The sequence below is a fragment of the Scyliorhinus canicula genome, chromosome 19, assembly GCF_902713615.1.
Source record: "Scyliorhinus canicula chromosome 19, sScyCan1.1, whole genome shotgun sequence".
Taxonomy (NCBI): Eukaryota; Metazoa; Chordata; class Chondrichthyes; order Carcharhiniformes; family Scyliorhinidae; genus Scyliorhinus; species Scyliorhinus canicula.
Window position 1 is genome coordinate 104,093,356 of NC_052164.1, and position 24,808 is coordinate 104,118,163.

General features: G+C 46.5%; 1 protein-coding gene across 3 annotated transcripts; it reads left to right on the forward strand.

Moving 5' to 3' along the window:
- Window positions 1-3,489: 3,489 nt before the first annotated feature.
- On the forward strand, window positions 3,490-19,532 carry LOC119954496 (hepatocyte cell adhesion molecule). Of its 3 annotated transcripts, none has more exons than XM_038779783.1 (8): window positions 3,490-4,183; window positions 7,368-7,607; window positions 8,536-8,802; window positions 10,717-10,854; window positions 11,395-11,442; window positions 12,126-12,173; window positions 13,935-13,969; window positions 18,801-19,532. In XM_038779783.1, exons 1-8 carry the CDS (start codon window positions 4,120-4,122, stop codon window positions 18,921-18,923), a joined length of 963 nt encoding a protein of 320 aa, XP_038635711.1. In that variant the 5' UTR covers window positions 3,490-4,119; the 3' UTR covers window positions 18,924-19,532. The 3 variants fall into 3 exon arrangements, with proteins under 3 accessions (XP_038635711.1, XP_038635710.1, XP_038635709.1); XM_038779781.1 differs by having other exon boundaries at window positions 3,495-4,183; window positions 7,368-7,679; XM_038779782.1 differs by lacking the exon at window positions 12,126-12,173 and having other exon boundaries at window positions 7,368-7,679.
- Window positions 19,533-24,808: the final 5,276 nt, after the last annotated feature.

Here is a 24,808-nt window from a genome sequence, read left to right on the forward strand (position 1 = left end):
TAAAAGTGAGGGACAGAACAGGTGAATGTCTTTATGCACCAAGGAATTATAGGAGAGTAGAGAAATCCAACATTAAAATAACTTTAAAAGCTTTGTGTCTAAATGCAAGAAGCAGCCGTAACAAGCTTAATGAGCTAACAGGCAAGTAGAAACAAAAGATTATGACTTGGCGGGGATTACTGTAACGTGGTTACAGGGAGCCCAGGTCTGGGAATTGAAAATCCAAGGGTACGCAGTATTTCGGAAAGATAGGGTGAGGAAAGGGATCAGCGCTGTAATGAGAAATGACAGAAGAACTGGAGATCAAGATGTGGAATTAGTCTGAGTAGAAATAAAAAATAGCAAAGGGAAGAAATCCTTGGTAGGAGTAATCTATAGGAGTAATCTATAGGTCCCCAAACAGTAGTTCTACAGTGCAGCACAGTATAAACCAGGAAATACTGGGGGCTTGCAAGAAAGGTACGGCAATAATAATGGGTGATTTTAATATGCACATAGACTGGAGGAATCAAATTGGCAAGTGTGACCTGGAGGCAGAGTTCATTGAATGCATTTGGAGATTGTTTCCTGGAACAGTATGTTGGGGAGCCAACCAGGGAGGAGGCGACTCTCGATTTGGAATTCTGTAATGAGGAGGGATTAATTAATGACCTCATAGTTAAGGATCCACTAGGGAGTAGTGACCATAGTATGGTAGAATTCAAGATTCAGTTTGGGATGAGAAAGTGGAGTCCCACACCAGTGTTCTGAAATTAAATAAAGGAAATTACATCGGCTTGAGGACAGTTTTGGCCTGTATAGACTGGGCAGGAAGGCTAAAAGGTCGGACAGCTGATGAGCAGTGGCAGTTGTTTAAGGAGATACTCAATTCCTCACAACTAAAATATATCCCAGTGAGGAAGAAAGATGGGAAGAGGGTAAAAAACATCCATGGCTAAACAAGGAGTCAAGGATAATATAAAGACAGAAAACTAAGTTATCTCATATTGCAAAGGCCAGTGGCAGGCTGGAAGTTTGGGAAACTTTCAAATATAAACAAAGGTATACTACAAAAGTAATAAAATGAGCTAAGGTAAATTACAAAAAATACTAGCATAGAATATAAAAAAGGATAGCAAAAGCTTCTACAGGTACATAAAAGGGAAGAGAGTCGCTGAGGTGAATGTTGCTCCCTTGGAAGGTGAAATTGGTGAGTTAATAGTGGGGAACACAGAGATGCTAAATCATACTTTGCCTTAGTTTTCACAGTGGATGACACCAGTACCATTCCTATAGGAACCGGCAATTCAGAGATAATAGAAAGGGTGGAACTTGGAATAATCAAGAATATTCAGGGGCTGGTTTAGCAAAGGACTAAATTGTTGGCTTTGAAAGCAGACCAAGGCAGGCCAGCAGCATGGTTCAATTCCCGTACCAGCCTCCCTGAACAGGTGCCGGAATATGGCGACTAGGGGCTTTTCACAGTAACTTCATTTGAATTCTACTTGTGACAATAAGTGATTTTCATTTCATTCAATCAGCATCAATGGGAGAACGGTACTCAACAAACTCTTGGGATTGAGGGCGGACAAGTCCCCAGGGCTTGATGGCCTACATCCTAGGGTGTTAAAGGAAGTGGCAGCAGAGATAGTGGATCCATTGATTATAATATTCCAAAATTCCCTGGGCATGGGAAAGGTTCCAGTGGATTGGGAAAATGCTAACGTAACACCTTTATTCAAAAAGGGAGGGTGGCAGAATGTGGGAAATTACAGACCAGTTAGTTTAACATCTGATGTTGGAAAATGGTTCGAATCAATTATCAAGGACGTAATATCAAGACATTTGGAAAGCCAAAGCGCTATCCATCAAAGTTGCAGTGAGAACCTTACAAATAGATATAGATCGGTTAGGGGGGTGGGCCAAAATGTGGCAGATGGAGTTTAACGTGGATAAGTGTACGGTCATGCTTTTTGGTCAGAAAAATGGGAAGGCAACTTATTATCTAAATGGGGAGAGATTTTGGGGAGCTCCGATGCAGAGGGATCTGGGCGTCCTGGTGCATGAGTCACAGAAAATGAGCATGCAGGTGCAGCAGATAAGGAAAGCAAAAGGAGGGGCAGCACAGTGGCCTAGTGGTTAGCACAACCGCCTCACGGCGCTGAGGTCCCAGGTTCGATCCCGGCTATGGGTCACTGTCCGTGTGGAGTTTGCACATTCTCCCCGTGTCTGCGTGGGTTTCACCCCCACAACCCAAAAAAAAAAATGTGCAGAGTAGGTGGATTGGACATGCTAAATTGCCCCTTAATTGGAAAAACTAATTGGGTAATCTAAATTTATTTTTAAAAAAAGGAAAGCAAAAGGAATGTTGGCATTTATAGCAATAGGAATTGAATATAGAAGTAAGGAAGCGTTGGTGCAACTGTACAAGATGCTAAAAGGTTTGGATAAAGTAGACTTGGAGCTGATGCTTCCTCTTGTGGGGCATTCTAAAATGAGAGGTCATAATCTTAGAATAAGAGGGAGCAAATTTAAAACAGATTTGAGGAGAATCTACTTCTCTCAAAGGGTTGCGAATCTGTGGAATTCGCTACCCCAGAGTGCGGTGGATGCTGGGACAGTGAGTAAATTTTAGGAGTTAGACAGATTTTTAATCGGTAATGGGTTGAAGGGTTATGGAGAACAGGCAGGACGGTGGAGTTGAGGCCAGGATGGGATCAGCCATGATCACATTGAGGGTGTTAGGCTTGGGAGGCTAAATTGCCGACTCACCCTCCGAGGCCATGTGTTCCAGGGAGGAGATGCTCTGGCTGATTTTGCAATCCAGCTCTTGGTCTGTAACGTTGTAGGTAGCAGATGAGGAACATATCAGCCATGGTAGCCATTCGGCCCATGGAGCACTCGATGGGCCGAATGGCCTAATTGTGCTCCTGTATCTTCTGAACTTATGATGAGAAGGTGGGGCTAAGTACGCGAGAGAAGGTGGGTAGGTAGAGTTGAGGGACCATAGTGAGATTGATCTGAAAGGGATAGGTTTATTAGGCTGAATGGGTTTCATTTTCCTGAACGTGCTTCTGTTTCTATGTATCACGCAGGTGTAGGTGAGTTTATAAAATATGTGATTGCTTTAAGTGACACAATGGGACCTCAGACAGTAGACTGAACCCAACAAGGTCAGAAGACCGAGAAACAATTTGGGCTGGGTGGCCTAAGCATGGTTCTGAGAGCTGGGTAGCTGCACATCAAAGTCCATTCTTTCATCTTTTATGGCATGTGGGCATCACTGGCAACACCAGCATGTTGCCCATCCATAATTGCCCTTGAACCCTTGGTTTGCTAGGTCATTTCAGAGGGCAATTCAGTGTCAACCACATTGCTGTGGGTCTGGAGTCACATGTAGGCCAGACCAGGTAAGGACGGCTGATTTCCTTCCCTCAAGGACATTAGTGAACCGGATGGGTTTTTACAACAACCAATGATAGTTTCTTGGTCATCATTACTAAGACTAGCCTTTATATTCCAGATTTATTAATTGAATTTAAATTCCACCAGCTGTCACAGTGAGATTTGAAGCCAGGACCCTAGGCCATCAGCCTGCCCTCTGGATTACTGGCTCAGTAATGTTTAAAAAGTGTTAGGTGTTTTTGTGGTACATTGAAACTTTTGGGCAAAAACCTGTAAGCAAGCCTCCTGCTGGATCTGTTAGTCAGGACACAGCCCACACCAGGGAGCCAGAGAGAAGAAGGACAGAATAAGTGAAAAAGGCGCGAGATTAACTGATCATTTACCCTATTCTGGCTGGTGAATCTCCTACCCGAAAATAAGCCTTCACCACAATTTGAAAAAGTGCTGATGCAGGCAATAGATATTCTGCTGTCATAAGACGATTCGAAAGACATCACCATCGTTGTGGTTTAATCTTAGTTTCCATCTCCATTTTGCTGCTGGTTCAATAACGGAATAGGGTGGACCTATAAACTGCTTTGATGAAGAGTCTAATGCACAGCAGAAACATCTTTTCTCGTGCTAATTCACTTGTGTTTTTTGAAAACTCCGACATGTTGGCTCAGTTTAATTTGGAATTCCTTGCACTAGACCAGAGGTGTGTTCCTGGGACGTGTTTGTGAAATCACAAGGACCATGCAGCCTTCCTGCACATATTTAACTTCCATCATAATCTTGTTCTTTGGGCAGCAGCAGCAAGGTAAGTGTGAATGTTACTTCAGAACCGTGGGTTTAAAAGCCTCGAGGAAGTCAATCATTGTCTTGTTCAGTGATATCAGTACATCGCTTGCAAGAAATGACGGTGTGGGGTAAGGAGGACCAAGCTTGAAAGTTTATAAAGTGGATCACCAAAACCAGCTCAGTCAAACGCTTCTCGTTTGCCAAGTGATAAAATGCCATGATAAATCAGGAAGTTAACAGTGAAATAACTTTTTCTCCCAAACCATAATTGAATTGTGATGTAAGTTAGCAGGAGGGTTATTAATGTGCACAGTGGAAATGGGGTTAAGATGCAATGGGGACATCAAGATCTCGGAATAGGAGAAAAATTATTGTGATCCGGAATATGCTGCCTGAAATAGTGTTGAAAGCAGATTGAATGATAACTTTCAAAAGGGAATTCAATAAGTACCTGAAGATTTGGAAATTATTCAGGGCTTCAGGCCAAGGGCAATCGTGGGGGACTAATCACGGAGCTGGCACAGGGTGATGGGCTGAATTATCTCCTGTGCTAAATGGAGCAAGCCCTCTCTGGGGAAAACATGCCAAGCTGGCTACCAGTAATCAAGCAACGATGGCTTCACTGGCTTGGTCAGAGCGCAGGATGAAAGATAGTCGCATCCCCTAGGATCTACTATTCAGCCCATGTCTCGAGACAGCAGAGCACCCAAAGATCCGATTCAAGGATGCTGTCAAAAGAAACATGAATGCCCTAAACAGCATACACAGCTTATCAGGGGAAACTGTAGCTGACGGTCAATGCAAATTGCAACACCAGCAGGTTTTTTGCCACCACATTGACTATCTTTCATCCTGCGCTCTGACTAAGCCAGTGAAGCCACCGTTGTTTGATTACTGGTAGCCAGCTTGGCATGTTTTCCCCAGAGACGGCTTGCTCCATTTAGCACAGGAGATAATCCACCACATTGACATTTAGTTCCCGAAGCAGATGCTACTCCTGCAAACAAGGTGTCACCAGGGATTATCCTGCATTACCGGCGAGGTACAACTTCCTGTCTGGTACTTGTGGCAGACTTTGCACTTTCAGATTCAACTTGTTCAGCCATCGAAAGAAATGCAACAGATGATCTCATCTGACCTGAGCAAAGTTTCCATCATCTCTTGCAGATAGACGAAGTGCCACTTAAGCTGCAGTAAGAGTCGATGATTCCCATTCAGCTCCTGGTAACGCTGCAAGTCAGTGCTCCCACAGGCAAGATAATCCTGGCTAGGCAACACGGCAAAGAGTGTGAACACAGCCCAGTCCATCATGTGAACCCACCTGCTATCCATCGACTCTGTCTGTACCTCCCGCTGCCTGGGGAAAACGGGCAGCAAAATCAAAGACCCCTCCTACCCGGGTTATTCTCTCTTCCAACCTCTTCCATCGGGCAGGAGATACAAAAGTCTGAAAACACGCACAAACAGCTTCTTCCCCGCTGTTACCAGACTCCTAAAAGGCCCTGTTATGGACTGATCTGATCTCTCCACACATCTTCTCTACTGAGTAGGACTTCACTCCGTACACTTCACCCGATGTCTACGTCTATGTATTTACATTGTGTATTTATCGTATGCCCAATGCTTTCATGTATGGAACGATCTGTCTGGACTGTACGCAGAACAAAACTTTTCACTGTACCTCGGTACGCATGACAATAAATTAAATCCAAATAAATCCAAATCCAATAATAACCTAGCATTTTGTAGGGCGGCACGGTAACACAGTGGTTAGCACTGCTACCTCACGGCGTCGAGAACCCGGGTTCGATCCCGGCCCTGGATCACTGTCCGTGTGGAGTTTGCACATTCTCCCCGTGTCTGCGTGAGTCTCACCCCCACAAACCCAAAGATGTGCAGGTTAGGTGGATTGCCCCTTAATTGGAAAAAATGAATTGGGTATTCTAAATTTAAATAAAAGGATAGGCCGCCAGCTGGTGTGGACAAGTTGGGCTGAATGGCCCTCTTCTGTGCTGTAACTTTTCTATGGTAAACCAGAAACGTGGAGCCGGATTCTCCGTAGCCCGGCGCCGATATCGTAATTGGAGATTGGGCAGAGACTCCCTTTTTAAGACCGAAATCGGGTCAGTGCCAATTTTCAGATGCTCCGCCCCCTCCAAAACGGCATCATCGATGAGTACGCTGCACGCCATTGGGACGTCACCTGAAAGCCCTCCCCCGATGCTCCACCCCTGATGGGCCGAGTTCCCGACCGCGTGGGGCACATGTGCTCTCTGTTTTCATGAACCTGGTGTGGCGGCTGTGGACTGTGTCCACGTCGCCATAGTTGAGGGGAGGGGGGGGGAGGAGGGGAACCGTGCTGCGGCCGGGGGGGGCTTCGGCAAGGACTGGGGGGACTGTTGGGGGGGTGACCCGGGGGGCATTATCTGGCAGGTCGGGTCCGCGTGTGGCCGGCACCATGTTGTACGGCACGACCGCTGCAGGTCGTCACTGTGCGCATGCGCGGCCACAGACCCGGCAATTCTCCAGCCCTTTATATCGGGAAGGCCGTGCGTTTTCCGTGGCGCGGCTGCTCGCCCCTCACCGGTCGGAGCATCAGTGCTGGGGCCTCACCGATTTTTTTTCATCGTAAAACTAGACGCTTCCTCTGGACATTGCCTCAAAATGGGCAGCAGGGTAGCATGGTGGTTAGCATAAATGCTTCACAGCTCCAGGGTCCCAGGTTCGATTCCGGCTTGGGTCACTGTCTGTGCGGAGTCTGCACGTCCTCCCCCTGTGTGCGTGGGTTTCCTCCGGGTGCTCCGGTTTCCTCCCACAGTCCAAAGATGTGCGGGTTAGGTGGATTGGCCATGCTAAATTGCCCGTAGTGTCCTAATAAAAGTAAGGTTAAGGGGGGGTTGTTGGGTTACGGGTATAGGGTGGTACGTGGGTTTGAGTAGGGTGATCATGGCTCGGCACAACATTGAGGGCCGAAGGGCCTGTTCTGTGCTGTACTGTTCTATGAGCAAAATCGGAGAATCCAGCCCGTGTTGTCCATTTCTCATAAACTTTACTTTTTAAAGATGGGTTCCCACACCTACTGCACAACAAACTAAATAACTTTCTGTGAGGTGAAAGGCTGATGTCTGGTTTCATCGCATCACCCAAAACCTGAAAACAAAATAACTTTCTGTTATTTTAATATGTGTTTACTTCCCTTTCAGCATTTCCTGCAATCCAAGTGACTGGATTCCTGCACCAACCTGTCTGTCTTGCAGGGGGGAGTAGGAGTGAGTTGAGTTCAGTGCAAACCATCAACTGGCACAAAGGGGGCCAGACAATACTTCAGTATGACAACAATGAAACGGAATCGTCAGTAATCTTCCCAAAGTACAAGGAACATGTGAGCTACATCGTAGAAAACAACTCATTACTCATCCATCAACTGAACCTGCAGGATGAGGGTGAATACAAGATAACCATTACACTTCAAGTGGGGATAGAAAAAGTGACATTCATCAACCTGACAGTGCTAGGTCAGTGTATCAAATTTTTCTGAGCAATTTTAGTGAAAGGCAAGGGAGGCCGGTTAGCATCAACATTAACAGTCCCAGATACAATTCTACTTGGTCAAAGCTCTCTATATGGGACATTGTAACTCATTTAACCTTGGGAAATCAAGCCTCAGACAGCTATTAACTCCCTCATTCTGTGGTGCACTTTGGCCAAGGAAACCTTTCATTAAAATAACATCTTTTAAATCAGAATCCATGTAGTTGGTGAATGGAGAGATGCCCCGCTGCTCAAGAGCACCTGTCAATAATGAAGCAATATGAGGCATCCCCTGTGCTGGGAGGAGAGACTCCACCCAGTGATGGAGCAGAGCCATTGTGCCTTTGACTTTCCATAGAATAGAACCATAGAACCCCTGCAGAAGGGGGCCATTCGCCCCATCGAGTCTGCACCGACCCTCCGAAAGAGCAGCCTACCTAGACCCACTTCTCCACCCTATCCCCGTACCCCACCTAACCTGCACATCTTAGGGCTGCGGGAGGAAACCGGAGTAAACGGAGGAACCCACTCAGACACGGAGAGAATGTGCCGACTCCACACAGACAGTCACCCAAGGCCCTGGTGCTGTGACCAGGAGCAGTGCTAACCAGTGTGCCCCCGTGACGGAACAGCGTCACCCGTTGGGATCAAGGGAAGAAATCATGGCCCTTGGTACTGATAGGAACTGCAGCGCCCCAACTGGTAGCAGCTGGGATCAGCACTGAACTCCAGGCCCTCTCTTGTTCTAGTGCTTTAGCAATGCACCATTTAGTGCTTTTAACATGCCTGCACCTCCAATGTGCTGCTAGTCTCCGTCTCATATGGTTTCTGCTTGTTTAGTTCCAGTTACAGAGCCCAGGATTACAGTGCAGACACAAGACCCTCCTCACCCAAAGCTGACCATGAACTGCACAGTCAACAATGGCTCCAATCCCAAATTCTCCTGGATGAAAGATAACAAAACCCTTCTGACTGACCGACAATTCCAGCTATCAACAGACCACCGCACTTTAGGAATCATCAACCTGACCAGCTCAGTCTGTGGGACTTACATTTGCAGTGTCCAAAACCCTGTCAACAAGGTCAAGGTTCAGCAGCTGATCACCAGTAAGCATAAATAAATAACTTGTTTTTATATAAACCTTTTACACCCTTTGGAACGACATAGACAGACTGGTTGGATGGACAGAAGAGTAGCAAATGGAATTTAACCATGGAAATTGTGAAGTGATGCATTTTGGGAGGACTAACAAGGCAAGGAATAGACAATGAATGGTCGGACCCCAGGAAGTACAGAGGATCAGAGGGACCTGGGTGTGCAGGTTCACAGATCGCTGAAGGCAGCTGGACAGGTAGATAGGGTGGTGGTTTCCTCCTACAAGTCCTGAAAGACGTGCTGTTAGATGAATTAGACATTCTCCCTCTGTGTACCCAAACAGGCGCCGGAATGTGGCGACTAGGGGATTTTCACAGTAACTTCATTGCAGTATTAATGTAAGCCTACTTGTGAGAATAAAGATGATTAATTATATAAGAAAGCCTATGGGATACTTGCCTTTTTTAACCAAGGTATTGGATATAAGAGCAGGGAGGTTTTGATTGAGCTGTATAAAACACTGGATAGACCCCAGCTGGAGTACTGTGTGCAGTTCTGGTCACCACACTATTTTATTCATAAATTTAGAGTATCCAATCCTTTTTTTTCAATTAAGAGGTAATTTACCGTGGCCAATCCACCTAGCCTGCACATCTTTGGGTTGTGGGAGTGAGACTGACGCAGACACGGGGAGAATGTACAAACTCCATAGACATAGACTTTAGAGTGCAGAAGGAGGCCAGTCAACCCATCGAGTCTGCACCGGCCCTTGGAAAGAGCACCCCAGTCACACCCACACTTCTGCCCCATACCCGTAGCCCAGCAACCCCACCCAACCCTTTTGGACACGAAGGGCAATTTAGCATGGCCAATCCACCTACCTGCACGACTTTGGACTCCACACAGACAGTGACCCAGAGCCAAGATCAAACCGGGTCCTTGGCTCCGTGAGACAGCAGTGCTAACCACTGCGGCACCACGCTGCTTGTTATATTATTTTTGGTGGTAATATGTTGTTGTTCTTTGCCTTTTGATGCAGAATGGTCCGATGAGTCGATAACAAAGAAACCACCAATCATTAGATTGAATCAAAACTAATTTATTAGATAACGATTAATTAAATGATGTTCGCACACACTACTGAGCTATAACTAATAATAAAATAATATTGAATCTGCCTAGCAGTAATCAATAATCTAGTAGTCACTAATAATATCCTCGTGCTCACTCTCTCTAATCTAATCTACTCCTCGTGCTGTTCTGTCTTTCCCCTTTGCTAACTACCCACCATTCCCTGATTTATATACAGAGAAATGGTGGTGCCCTCTAGTGTTTGAATCTCACAGAGATGTAATAATTAACCCTTCACTAGCTTGCCTATATACATATCATTACATTGCCCAGACCACACTATAGAAAGGAAGTGATTGCACTGCAGAGGGTGCAGAGGAGATTCACCAGTTCGTTTCCTGGGCAGAATCGTTCAGCTATCAAGAGAGACTGGATAGGCTGGGGCTGTTTTTGCTGGAGCAGAGAAGGCTGAGGTGTTTAAAATTATGAGTGACATAGATAGGGTGGACAGGAAGGTACTTTTCCCCTTCGTGGAAGAGTCAATAACCAGGGACATAGATTTAAGCTAAGGGACATTGGTCGCTTACCAATTGTGTCCCCGATCCGGGAGGTCAAAAGACTCTCCAGCTGTCTGTGGAATACACAAAATGGATTTTATTGTGTATGCACCTGTGTGGAGTTCAAAACTCTGAGTACATTTCCCAGTCAGAGACAATTCCAATCTGTCTGCTGTGTGACTATATCTGAAGGGGTCTCAACATGATGGAGTCCATGTCTTAAAAGGAGAAGAAGGTGATCAGTGGAAATTGTGAATGGAAGCAGTTTGCACCTTAGTTTGTTTCTTCTTTCCCTAGATAAACATTTCCAGGAATGTTCACAGCCGTTCCGTCCGGGACAAAGACAAGTTCTGGGTGTGACTGTAGCTGTGCTGTGTGTGATGGGTTTCATTGCGGTTTTCCTTGCAATCAAAAAATGCAAAGAGCAGCGAAGGGGTAAGGTCATTAAATATTGGAGTCTCTCACTGAGTGCCTGTCAGAGATTTAACCTGAGGGTCACCACACCTCAGGCAAGTTTGAGAAGGCGGGGCCTTCATGAATAACCTCAGCCGGAACGGGAATTGAACCCACGCTCTTGGTGTCACTCTGCATCATGGTTAGCATTTATTATTTTTAATTGAGTAGCCTGTATAGGAAATTTTAGGTGACAGTTAAGAATCAACGACATTGCTGCAGCCACAAATTCACCAGAGCAGAAACAGACGGCAGATTCCCTTTCCGAAAGGGTATTAGTGAACACCCCTGGGTTCCCCGCCCTTGGCGTTTTGCCCCGTGGGACCGGGCATTTGTGTGTGTTTGTGTGTCCCTCCCCTGGAGATTTTTCCCGTGATACTGGCCCCGCTGCCCCTGGTGTTTTGCCCCATGGGACTGGTTTCCACCCCCTGGATTACTGTCCTGTCAGATTGAGTAATCAGACTGTGTGACTGTTCAGGTTAAGATGCTGATTTTCTGACTAAATGCTCTGTTTTTGCCCAGAGTTGCGCCTCAGGGAGAATCTGAGTGGGGAGGAAGATCAATTCGAAGGTAAGGAATATCCTTTCGATTTTCGTTTTGAATCTTGCTGTTGATTCTTTTAACGCTGCCATTGTGAATTTTGTTCAGACTATCTGACAGTATGTAAGAATACAATTAGTGTGCAGTAACCGGGTATGATGTCACACATTTTAGGATGGGAGGAGCTGGTTCTGATACCTATCCTGGTGGTGTTATTCCAATTTCTCAGATCATTCTCGCTCCATTCCACGGTGCAGGGAGCTGTGAACAGCAGAACAGGGAGAGGCCATTCAGTCACTGAAGCCTGTTCTGCTATTCACTGAGCTCAGGACTGGTCTGTCTCCAAACTCCATCACCTGCCTCATGAAGGTATCCATGGATTGGGGCCAGACAGTTTCTTGCAGGTGAAGTTGCTTCTTACTGTGCGTTAGATGTGTGTCACAGAGATACCTGCCAACCCTTAGCCACAAAGTTTAATAGGAGCCGCAGCTGGGCCTTTGGGATACAGATGGAGCTTTCCAATGGGAATGGGTTAGAATTGGAGATTAATCAGCCTCGAGCTGCTCTCTCATCCTTCCTGGTGTCTGCACCCAGCCCTGGGATCCAATCCATAATATACATGCTGTAGACAGATCTCAGACTCTGCTTTAATCAGTGTTGTTAGCTAGTTGATCTTAATCAAATACAATTTTCCTTCTGTTTTGGTGTGGCAGGGACCAGAGTCATCAGCAGACCGTCCCCAGAGGCTGCAGAATTCCTCGGTATGGCACAGCGACCACCCTGTGTGTTCTGAATCTCTTCCTCACACTTCCTTCTAACCACGCAAATAAAAAGAAGACAAATGTTTCTACTGCACCTTTCACAGCCACATCGTAAAGCTCGTTGCAGCTACTGACGTACTTTTTGAAAATTAATCACTGTTATCGTAAAATAAACGTGGCGGCCAAATTGTGCACAGTAATTTCCCACAAACAGCAATGTAGTATAAACAAAATCATCTGTTTTTGTGATGTTGGTTGAGGGACAAATATTGACCGTGAAACCGAGGGGAATATTGTCCTGAATTTTGTTACCTTAACCTGAATGCATAAACAAGGCATTGGTTAATATCCCATGTAAAAGGTGGATCCTCTGACAGTGCAGCACTGCCTCAGTACTGACCCTCTGACAGTGCGGCACTCCCTCAGTACTGACCCTCTGACAGTGCGGCACTCCCTCAGTACTGACCCTCTGACAGTCCAGCACTCCCTCAGTACTGACCCTCTGACAGTGCAGCACTCCCTCAGTACTGACCCTCTGACAGTGTAGCACTCCCTCAGTACTGACCCTCTGACAGTGCAGCACTCCCTCAGTACTGACCCTCTGACAGTGCGGCACTCCCTCAGTACTGACCCTCTGACAGTGCGGCACTCCCTCAGTACTGACCCTCTGACAGTGCGGCACTCCCTCAGTACTGACCCTCTGACAGTGCAGCACTCCCTCAGTACTGACCCTCTGACAGTGCAGCACTCCCCCAGTACTTACCCTCTGACAGTGCGGCACTCCCTCAGTACTGACCCTCTGACAGTGCGGCACTCCCTCAGTACTGACCCTCTGACAGTGCAGCACTCCCTCAGTACTGACCCTCTGACAGTGCGGCACTCCCTCAGTACTGACCCTCTGACAGTGCGGCACTCCCTCAGTACTGACCCTCTGACAGTGCGGCACTCCCTCAGTACTGACCCTCTGACAGTGCGGCACTCACTCAGTACTGACCCTCTGACAGTGCGGCACTCCCCCAGTACTGACCCTCTGACAGTGCAGCACTCCCTCAGTACTGACCCTCTGACAGTGTGGCACTCCCTCAGTACTGACCCTCTGACAGTGCAGCACTCCCTCAGTACTAACCCTCTGACAGTGCAGCACTCCCTCAGTACTGACCCTCTGACAGTGTGGTACTCCCTCAGTACTGACCCTCTGACAGTGCAGCACTCCCTCAGTACTGACCCTCTGACAGTGCAGCACTCCCTCAGTACTGACCCTCTGACAGTGCAGCACTCCCTCAGTACTGACCCTCTGACAGTGCGGCACTCCCTCAGTACTGACCCTCTGACAGTGTGGCACTCCCTCAGTACTGACCCTCTGACAGTACGGCACTCCCTCAGTACTGACCCTCTGACAGTGCGGCACTCCCTCAGTACTGACCCTCTGACAGTGCAGCACTCCCTCAGTACTGACCCTCTGACAGTGCAGCACTCCCTCAGTACTGACCCTCTGACAGTGCGGCGCTCCCTCAGTACTGACCCTCTGACAGCGCAGCACTCCCTCAGTGTTGCAGTGGGAATGTCAGTCTGGATTTAATATTCCAATCTCTGGAATCAGAGGCAGCAGTGCACCAACTGACTCATGCTGATGACAGTGGGAGCTGAGGGTGATGACACTCAAAGGCATTTTAGTAATTTTGTGTTTTTTTTGGAAGAATGCGGTGGTCAAACTAATTTTCAATTGTGAAGGAAAAGCTAATGTTATTCTTTCTCTTGCAGAGGATGAGATTCAAAATGAAGACAGCCAACCTAACGTGAGTAGGAATAAACCAGTGTTCCAGAGAGAAAAACTCTAAACTTCCCAGTTGAGATAAATCTATCTGTGTTTGTACCGAGAGCTCGGTGGAGTAATTAGCAATGGGTGGATTACATGGAACATACAGTGCAGAAGAAGGTCATTCAGCCCATCGAGTCTGCACCGGCCCTATTTAGCCCTCAAACTCCACCCTATCCCCGTAACCCAAGTAACCCCTCCTAACCTTTTTGGTCACTAAGGGAAATTTAGCACGTCCAATCCACCTAACCTGTACTGTGTGAGGAAATCGGAGCACCCGGAGGAAACCCACGCAGACACCGGGAGAATGTGCAGACTCCGCACAGACAGTGACCCAGCGGGGAATAGATCCTGGGACCCTGGCGCTGTGAAGCCACAATGCTAACCACTATGCTACCGTGCTGTCCATTAATCAGCAATGGGTGGATTAGTCAGCAATGGGTGGGCGGCACGGTAGCACAGTGGTTAGCACAGTTGCTTCACAGCTCCAGGGTCCCAAGTTCGATTCTCGGCTTGGGTCACTGTCTGTGCGGACTTTGTACGTTCTCCCCATGTCTGCGTGGGTTTCCTCCGGGTGCTCCGGTCTCCTCCCACAGTCCAAAAATGCGCGGGTTAGGTGGATTGGCCATGATAAATTGCCCTTAGGTTAGGGGGATTGCTGGGTTACAGGGATAGGGTGGAGGTGTGGCCTTAAGTAGGGTGCTCATTCCAAGAGCCGATGCAGACTCCTTGGGCCGAATGGCCTCTTTCTGTACTGTAAATTCTATGAGCAATGGATGGAGTAATCAGCAATGGGTTGAGTAATCAGCAATGGGTGGAGTAATCAGCAATGGGTGGAGTAATCAGAAATGGGTGGAGTAATCAGCAATGGGTGAGTAATCAGCAATGGGTGGAGTAATCAGCAATGGGTGGAGTAATCAGCAATGGGTGGAGTAATCAGCAATGGGTGGAGTAATCAGAAATGGGTGGAGTAATCAGCAATGGCTGGAGTAATCAGCAATGGATGGAGTAATCAGCAATGGGTGGAGTAATCAGCAATGGGTGGAGTAATCAGCAATGGATGGAGTAATCAGCAATGGGTGGAGTAATCAGCAATGGGTGGAGTAATCAGCAATGGATGGAGTAATCAGCAATGGATGGAGTAATCAGCAATGGGTGGAGTAATCAGCAATGGGTGGAGTAATCAGCAATGGATGGAGTAATCAGCAATGGGTGGAGTAATCAGCAATGGGTGGAGTAATCAGCAATGGATGGAGTAATCAGCAATGGGTGGAGTAATCAGAAATGGGTGGAGTAATCAGCAATGGGTGGAGTAATCAGCAATGGGTGGAGTAATCAGCAATGGGTGGAGTAATCAGCAATGGGTGGAGTAATCAGCAATGGATGGAGTAATCAGCAATGGATGGAGTAATCAGCAATGGATGGAGTAATCAGCAATGGGTGGAGTAATCAGCAATGGGTGGAGTAATCAGCAATGGGTGGAGTAATCAGCAATGGATGGAGTAATCAGCAATGGGTGGAGTAATCAGCAATGGGTGGAGTAATCAGCAATGGATGGAGTAATCAGCAATGGGTGGAGTAATCAGCAATGGGTGGAGTAATCAGCAATGGGTGGAGTAATCAGCAATGGGTGGAGTAATCAGCAATGGATGGAGTAATCAGCAATGGGTGGAGTAATCAGCAATGGATGGAGTAATCAGCAATGGGTGGAGTAATCAGCAATAGGTGGAGTAATCAGCAATGGGTGGAGTAATCAGCAATGGGTGGAGTAATCAGCAATGGGTGCTGTTACGACCCCCTGGAATAGCGCGCGGTCACTTCCAGCCCCACTTGACCCGGAGTCGTAACATTATCGAAATAGTCACCAGGTTTGTAAATTTAAATAGAATTAACTTGTATAAATAACAATAACTATAATTAAATATGCAGAAAATACAACTTTTATCTAATTCCTAACCTCCCATTTAAACTCACCCTACCCTCTACTCACAGGACAGAGAAAAACAGAGGGGAGAAGAGGGGTGTAATATAATAAGTTTTTAAAAATTTATTCATGGGACGTGGGTGTCGCCGGCTGTGCCAGCATTTATTGCCCATCCCTAATTGCCCTTGAGGGGGGCAGTTAAGAGTCAACCACATTGCTGTGGGTCTGGAGTCACGTGTAGGCCAGACCAGGTAAGGACGGCAGATTTCCTTCCCTGAAGGACGTTACTAAACCAGATGGGTTTTATCGACAATCGACAATGGTTTCATGGCCATCCTATTTAATTCCAGATTTTTATTGAATTCAAATTTCACCATCTGCAGTGGCAGGATTTGAACCCAGGTCCCCAGAGCAATACTCTGGGTCTCTGATTTACTGTCCACTGACAATACCACAATGTCACCATCTCCCCAAAATCAGTAAAAGTATTTGTTTCAGGAAGGGCCCTTATGGTGTTTAAACCAGCAGTGTGTGTTTGATTCAGTGATGTTTAAATCAGCAGTGTGTGTTTGATTCAGTGATGTTTAAATCAGCAGTGTGTGTTTGATTCAGTGATGTTTAAATCAGCAGTGTGTGTTTGATTCAGTGATGTTTAAATCAGCAGTGTGTGTTTGATTCAGTGATGTTTAAATCAGCAGTGTGTGTTTGATTCAGTGATGTTTAAATCAGCAGTGTGTGTTTGATTCAGTGATGTTTAAATTAGCAGTGTGTGTTTGATTCAGTGATGTTTAAATCAGCCGTGTGTGTTTGATTCAGTGATGTTTAAATCAACCGTGTGTGTTTGATTCAGTGATGTTTAAACCAGCAGTGTGTGTTTGATTCAGTGATGTTTAAACCAGCAGTGTGTGTTTGATTCAGTGATGTTTAAATCAGCAGTGTGTGTTTGATTCAGTGATGTTTAAATCAGCAGTGTGTGTTTGATTCAGTGATGTTTAAATAAGCCATGTGTGTTTGATTCAGTGATGTTTAAATTAGCAGTGTGTGTTTGATTCAGTGATGTTTAAATCAACCGTGTGTGTTTGATTCAGTGATGTTTAAATCAGCCATGTGTGTTTGATTCAGTGATGTTTAAATCAGCCGTGTGTGTTTGATTCAGTGATGTTTAAATCAGCCGTGTGTGTTTGATTCAGTGATGTTTAAATCAGCAGTGTGTGTTTGATTCAGTGATGTTTAAATCAGCTGTGTGTGTTTGATTCAGTGATGTTTAAATCAGCCGTGTGTGTTTGATTCAGTGATGTTTAAATTAGCAGTGTGTGTTTGATTCAGTGATGTTTAAATCAGCCGTGTGTTTGATTCAGTGATGTTTAAATCAGCCGTGTGTGTTTGATTCAGTGATGTTTAAATCAGCCGTGTGTGTTTGATTCAGTGATGTTTAAATCAGCTGTGTGTGTTTGATTCAGTGATGTTTAAATCAGCCATGTGTGTTTGATTCAGTGATGTTTAAACCAGCAGTGTGTGTTTGATTCAGTGATGTTTAAATCAGCCATGTGTGTTTGATTCAGTGATGTTTAAATTAGCAGTGTGTGTTTGATTCAGTGATGTTTAAACCAGCCGTGTGTGTTTGATTCAGTGATGTTTAAACCAGCAGTGTGTGTTTGATTCAGTGATGTTTAAATTAGCAGTGTGTGTTTGATTCAGTGATGTTTAAATCAACCGTGTGTGTTTGATTCAGTGATGTTTAAATCAGCCATGTGTGTTTGATTCAGTGATGTTTAAATCAGCAGTGTGTGTTTGATTCAGTGATGTTTAAACCAGCCGTGTGTGTTTGATTCAGTGATGTTTAAATCAGCCGTGTGTGTTTGATTCAGTGATGTTTAAATCAGCAGCGTGTGTTTGATTCAGTGATGTTTAAATCAGCTGTGTGTGTTTGATTCAGTGATGTTTAAATCAGCCGTGTGTGTTTGATTCAGTGATGTTTAAATGAGCAGTGTGTGTTTGATTCAGTGATGTTTAAATCAGCCGTGTGTGTTTGATTCAGTGATGTTTAAATCAACCGTGTGTGTTTGATTCAGTGATGTTTAAATCAGCAGTGTGTGTTTGATTCAGTGATGTTTAAATTAGCAGTGTGTGTTTGATTCAGTGATGTTTAAATCAGCCGTGTGTTTGATTCAGTGATGTTTAAATTAGCAGTGTGTGTTTGATTCAGTGATGTTTAAATCAACCGTGTGTGTTTGATTCAGTGATGTTTAAATCAGCCGTGTGTGTTTGATTCAGTGATGTTTAAATCAGGCGTGTGTGTTTGATTCAGTGATGTTTAAATCAGCCGTGTGTGTTTGATTCAGTGATGTTTAAATCAGCCGTGTGTGTTTGATTCAGTGATGTTTAAATCAGCCGTGTGTGTTTGATTCAGTGATGTTTAAATCAGCCGTGTGTGTTTGATTCAGTGATGTTTAAATCAGCCGTGTGTGTTTGATTCAGTGATGTTTAAATCAGCAGTGTGTGTTTGATTCAGTGATGTTTAAACCAGCCGTGTGTGTTTGATTCAGTGATGTTTAAATCAGCAGTGTGTGTTTGATTCAGTGATGTTTAAATCAGCAGTGTGTGTTTGATTCAGTGATGTTTAAATCAGCAGTGTGTGTTTGATTCAGTGATGTTTAAATTAGCAGTGTGTGTTTGATTCAGTGATGTTTAAATTAGCAGTGTGTGTTTGATTCAGTGATGTTTAAATCAGCAGTGTGTGTTTGATTCAGTGATGTTTAAATCAGCAGTGTGTGTTTGATTCAGTGATGTTTAAATCAGCAGTGTGTGTTTGATTCAGTGCTCAGTGCTGCATTAGTTGTCAGAGATCGGAGGATTGCTCAGTCATTTTTATACTGCTGTTTCTCAGATGTCCAGCTCTGGGGAAGGGACTCAACGATGCCTGTACACCTACCTGCAATTCATCCCCAGCAGTACAAATCAAGAGGATCAGGATCCATCCTATTATTACACCATCGGACCACAAGTGTGAACCCTGATTAAATTGCAGGGTATTCTTTGCCTAATCTTTGAACACAATGCACAGTAACTGAGTTACAAGGACTGTACAGTTTGAGATTGAAAGTTTAAAAAGAGACAAGGCTCTTCTGGAACTTAATCCAGGCTGTGGAACAGGAAGCTGCATGCGCGCTGTCACACAGGGTAGTCTCTCACAGGCTCAGGTCACCTGTCTGCATCTTGGTTCTGGAGGAGCAGATTTTGGTCTAACCCCTTCACCCATCCAGATGTGACTGGGGGATGTTTGAAATGAGAATTGTATCAATTCTTCAGGACCTTCAGTAATTTCGGGAGAGATGGGGCTGTACAATCTGCCACAGAGAGAGAGAGAGATTGAACATAAATCCAGAATCCTGTAAATCATGGATTATTTCTCTGCCACCCTCTTTAACTGTTTCCTTCTCCAGGAACCAATGGCTAGTGGTTTCTTTACTACAAGCTGATTTGTTTATGGGATGGGGGAAGCAGTCAATTGATAATGTTTGAATAAAGACCATTGGTTCATCATTAGGGTTGCTGTCAATCCAGGAAATTTCCATTGAATGTGTACAAAATAAATGATACGTATTTGAAATGACACAAACCGAGCTGCATCTAGATCCTGTTAAACATACAATAATCTCTCTGCAGTCTCTAACTCCAGTAATGGCGCTGGTTAGGCAAGTCAAACACAAGCATCCTGTGATAAACCACTAAGATCTGCACTTACCAAACCTCACAAAGGCTGGTCGAAGACTGTCCTACAAAAAAATAATAGACGTCAGCTCAATGAACAACTTTAAATAAGATGAATAGATTTTGGTGACTCAAGGATGTTGAGGGATGTGAACCAGGGCGGGTTGCTGAAGTTAGCATATAGATCAGCTGTGATCTCACTGACGGGCAGAACAGACACGGGGAACTGAGTGGCCATCTCCTGTTCCTATCAGCTAATGTGCTGTCTCTTTTTCAAATCATGATCTAATTACTTAGAAATATACATAGAAAATAGCAGGAGGGAGCCAGTCGGCCCTTCAAGCCTGCTAGCTGATCATTAAACTCAATACCCTGATCCCGACTTCCCCCCATATCCCTTTAGCCCTAAGAGCTAGACCTAATTCCGTCTTGAAATTACACAACGTTTTGGCCTCAAATACTTTCTGTGGCAGCGAATTCCACAGATTCACCACTCTCTGGGTGAAGAAATTTCTCGTCGCCTCAGTCCTAATCTTTATCCTCAAACTATGACCCCTAGTTCTGGACTCCCCCACCATCCGGAACAATCTTTCTGAATCTACCCTGTCTAAACCTGTTAGAATTTGATAAGTTTCAATGAGATCTCCTCTCACTCTTCTAAACGCCAATGAATATAATCCTAACCCACTTAGTCTCTCCTCATATAACAGTCCCACCATCCCAGGAATCAGTCTGGTAAACCTTCACTGCACTCCCTCCATAGCAAGAACATCCTTCCTCCGATAAAGTTTAAAAAGCTGCACACAGTATGCCAGGTGTGACCAATGTCCTATACAATTGCAGTAAACCATCTATATTCCTGTACTCAAATCCTCTCGCTATGAAGGCCATTTGCATTCGTTACCGCCGGCTGTATCTGCGCCCTTACGTATAATAATCTTTATTACTGTCACAAGTAGGCTTACATTGACACCGCAATGAAGTTACTGTGAAAAGCCCCTAGTTGCCACATTCCGGTGCCTGTTCGGGTACACAGAGGGAGAATTCAGAATGTCCAATTCACCTAACAGCACGTCTTTGGGACTTGTGGGAGGAAACTGGAACACCCGGAGGAAACCCACGCAGACACGGTGAGAACGTGCAGACTCCGCACAGACAGTGACCCAAGCTGGAATCGAACCTGGGACCCTGGCAATGTGACACAGTGCAGAGAGGGAGGGAGTTCCAGGATTTTGACTCAGCAACAGTGAAGGAACGGAGATATATTTCCAGTGAGGACGGTGAGTGATTCGGAGGGAACTTCCAAGGGGTGGCCCCATGTGACTGCCGCCCTTGTCCTTCTAGATGGTAGCAGTCTTGGGCTTGGATGGTGTTGGTAAAGGAGCCTTGGGAGTTGCAGCTCCTGTACATTGATGGTGGAAGGAGTGGATGTTTGTGGATGGGGTGCCAATCAAGTGGGCTGCTTCATCCTGGATGGTGTTGAGAATCTTGGGTGAAATTCTCCCCTACCCGGTGGGGTGGGGGGTCCCGGCGTAGCGGAGTGGCACCAACAACTCCGGGGTCGGGCCTCCTGTCGGAATTCTCCGCACCTTAGGCCCGCGCCGGAGTGGCTCCCGCTCCGCCGACTGCCTTTGGCGCCATGCCGCCCGGTGTCGGGGCTGGCCTAAAGGCCTTCACAGGTCGGCGTGAGATCACGCATGCGCCAGAGCGTCAGCGGCCGCTGACGTCACCACCGGTGCATGTGCGGTGGAGGGGGTCTCTTTCGCCTCCGCCATGGTGGGGGTCGTGGCGGCGGCGGAAGAAAGAGAGTGCCCCCACGGCACTGGCCCGCCTGCCGATAGGTGGGCCCCAATCGCGGGCCAGACGACTGTGGGGGCACCCCCCGGGGTCCGATCGCCCCGCGCCCCCCCCCCCCCCCCCCCCCCCCCCCCGGACCCCGGGACCCACTCGCGCCACCTGCTCTCGCCGGCACAGAGGTGGTTTAAACCACGCCGGCGGGAGAGGCCTGACAGCGGCGGGACTTCGGCCCATCTTGGGCCGGAGAATTGCTGCGGGGGGCCCGCCGACCGGTGGGGCGTGATTCCTGCTCCCGCCGATTCCCGGGTGGCGGAGAATTCCACCCCTTGTGTGTTGTTTGAGCTGCACTCATCCAGGAAAGTGCAGAGTATTCCATTACACTTGTGCCATGTTGATGGTGGACAGGCTTTGGGGAGTCAGGAGGCGAATTGCTCAACACATATTTCCCAGCCTCTGACTTCCTCCAAGTCCAGATCAGTTTCTGGTCAATGGTAATCCCCAGGATGTTGGTAGTGGTATATTAAGCAATGGTAATGCAATTGAATGTCAAGGGCAATAGTTAGATTCTCTCTTGTTGGAGATGGTCATTGTCTGTCACTTGTTTGGTACGAATGGTATTTACCGCTTGTCAGCCCCGAGCCTGGATGTTGTACCTTGCTGCATTTGGACCTGGATTGCTTCAGTGTCTGAGGAGTTACAAATGGTGCTGAACATTGTGCAGTCCTCAGCGAATATCCTGACATCTGACCTAATGATGGAAAGAAGCAGCTGCAGATGGTTGGGTTTGGAACACTCGCCTGATGAACTCCTGCAGTAATGCCCTGGAGTTGAAATGATTGACCTCCAACAACCACAACCTGTTTCTTTGTCCTAGGCACGACTCCTATGAGTGGCACAGTGGTTAGCACCAGTACCAGGGTTCCATTCTGACCTTGGGTGACAGTCTTTGTGAAGTTTGCACGTCCTCCCCGTGTCTGCTTGGGTTTCCCCCGGGTGCTCCGGTTTCTTCCCACAGTCCAAAGAGGTGCGGGTTAGGTAGGGTTATGGAGTTACAGGGAGAGAGGGTGGTGGGAGTGGGCCTAGGTAGGGTGCTCTTTCGGAGGGTCGGTGCTGACTCAATGGGCCAAATGGCCTCCTTCTCCACTGTAGGGAGTCTATGATACTACCAGCGGAGGGCTTTTCCTCTGATTCACATTGACTTCAGTTTAGCTCAGGCTCCTTGATGCCGTACTCAGTCAAATGCTGCCTTGATGTCACTCTCACCTCACCTCTGGCATTCAGCTCTTTGTCCATGTTTGAACCAAGGGGGTCAGGGGCTAAGTGACCCTGGGCGGAACCCAAACTGAGCGTCCGTGTGCAGCTTATTGAAACTATCTAGATCTTTGCGAGAATTAGAGAGACACAGATGTAGGCATCGGCACGTGAACAGGTACAGAGAGAAAGAAAGACAAAAGGGGGACGGCAAGAGTGATACACATTAACTGACACAAACAGACAAGCAAATACAGACAGTGATACACACACAGACACATATACACACAATGACACAGACACATATACACACAATGACACAGACACATATACACACAATGACACAGACACATATACACACAATGACACAGACACGCACACACACACACACACACACACACACACAAGCAGAATCTGACCATTTTGGTTCCTGGATATTCAGCTGTTACCTATCTGCTTCCACTCTGCTCATAATTTAATTGGCAGTGGAGTTGCTGCCACCTCTTGAAGGTAAGTGGTACAGACACAGAAACATAGAAAATAATAATAATCTTTATTGTCACAAGTAGGCTTACTTTAACGTGCAGACTCCGCACAGACAGTGACCCAAGCCGGGAATCGAACCCAGGTCACTGGCGCTGTGAAGCAACAGTGCTAACCACTGTGCTACCCAGGAACAAGAGGAGGCCATTGGAGCGTTTGAACCTGCTCCGTCCTTCACAGTTTGTGTGTGTCTGTGTGTGTGGCAGTGTGTGTGTGACAGTCTGTGTGTCTCAGTGTGTGAGTGTATATGTGTATGCGTCTCTGTGTGTGTGAGTATGGTGTCTGGTGTGTATGAGCCTGTGTGTGTATGGGCCTGTGTGTGTGTGTGCGTGTGTGATAGTCTGTGTGTCTCAGTGTGTGTGTATATGTGTGTGTGTCAGTGTGTGTGTGACAGTCTGTGTGTCTCAGTGTGTGTATATGTGTGTGTCTATGTGTGTGTGTGTCAGTGTATGTGTGTGACAGTCTGTGTGTCTCAGTGTGTGAGTGTATATGTGTGTGTGTGTCTGTGTGTGTGTGAGTGTGTGTGTCTGGTGTGTGTGTGAGTGTATGTGTCTGGTGTGTGTGTGTGTGTGTGAGTGAGCCTGTGTGTCTGTGTATGTGTGTGTGTCAGTGTATGTGTCTCAGTGTGTGAGTGTATATGTGTGTGTGTGTCTGTGTGTGTGTGTGTGAGTGTATGTGTCTGGTGTGTGTGTGTGTGTGAGTGAGCCTGTGTGTCTGTGTATGTGTGTGTGTCAGTGTATGTGTCTCAGTGTGTGAGTGTATATGTGTGTGTGTGTCAGTGTGTGTGTGACAGTCTGTGTGTCTCAGTGTGTATGTGTGTGTGTGTCAGTGTGTGTGTGTGACAGTCTATGTGTCTCAGCGTGTGTGACAGTCTGTGTGTCAGTGTGTGTGTGACAGTCTGTGTGTCAGTGTGTGTGTGACAGTCTGTGTGACAGTCTGTGTGTCTCAGCGTGTGTGACAGTCTGTGTGGCAGTGTGTGTGTGACAGTCTGTGTGTCTCTTTGTGTGTATATGTGTGTGTCTGTGTGTGTGTGACAGTCTGCGTGTCTCAGTGTGTGTGACAGTCTGCGTGTCTCAGTGTGTGTGACAGTCTGTGTGTCTCAGTGTGTGTGACAGTCTGTGTGTCTCAGTGTCTGTGACAGTCTGTGTGTGTGTGTCTGTGTGTGTGTGACAGTCTGCGTGTCTCAGTGTGTGTGACAGTCTGTGTGTCTCAGTGTGTGTGACAGTCTGTGTGTCTCAGTGTCTGTGACAGTCTGTGTGTGTGTGTCTGTGTGTGTGTGTGACAGTCTGTGTGTGTGTGTCTGTGTGTGTGTGTCTGTGTGTGTGTGACAGTCTGTGTTTCAGTGTGTGTGAATATGTGTGTGTCTGGACGTGTTAGTTTGTGTATCAGTGTATGTGTTTGTCAGTGTGTGTACACGTGTGTGTCAGTGTGTGTGTGTGTGTCAGTCTGCACCTGTGTGTTGTGGCACATGTAAATGAGTCAGATGATAATTTTAAATCACTTCCAGCAAAGTAGATTAATGTTATTATATTTTATAATTTTGGTTAATTAAAAATGATAATAGAAATTGCAGATGAGACGAGAAGATGGATA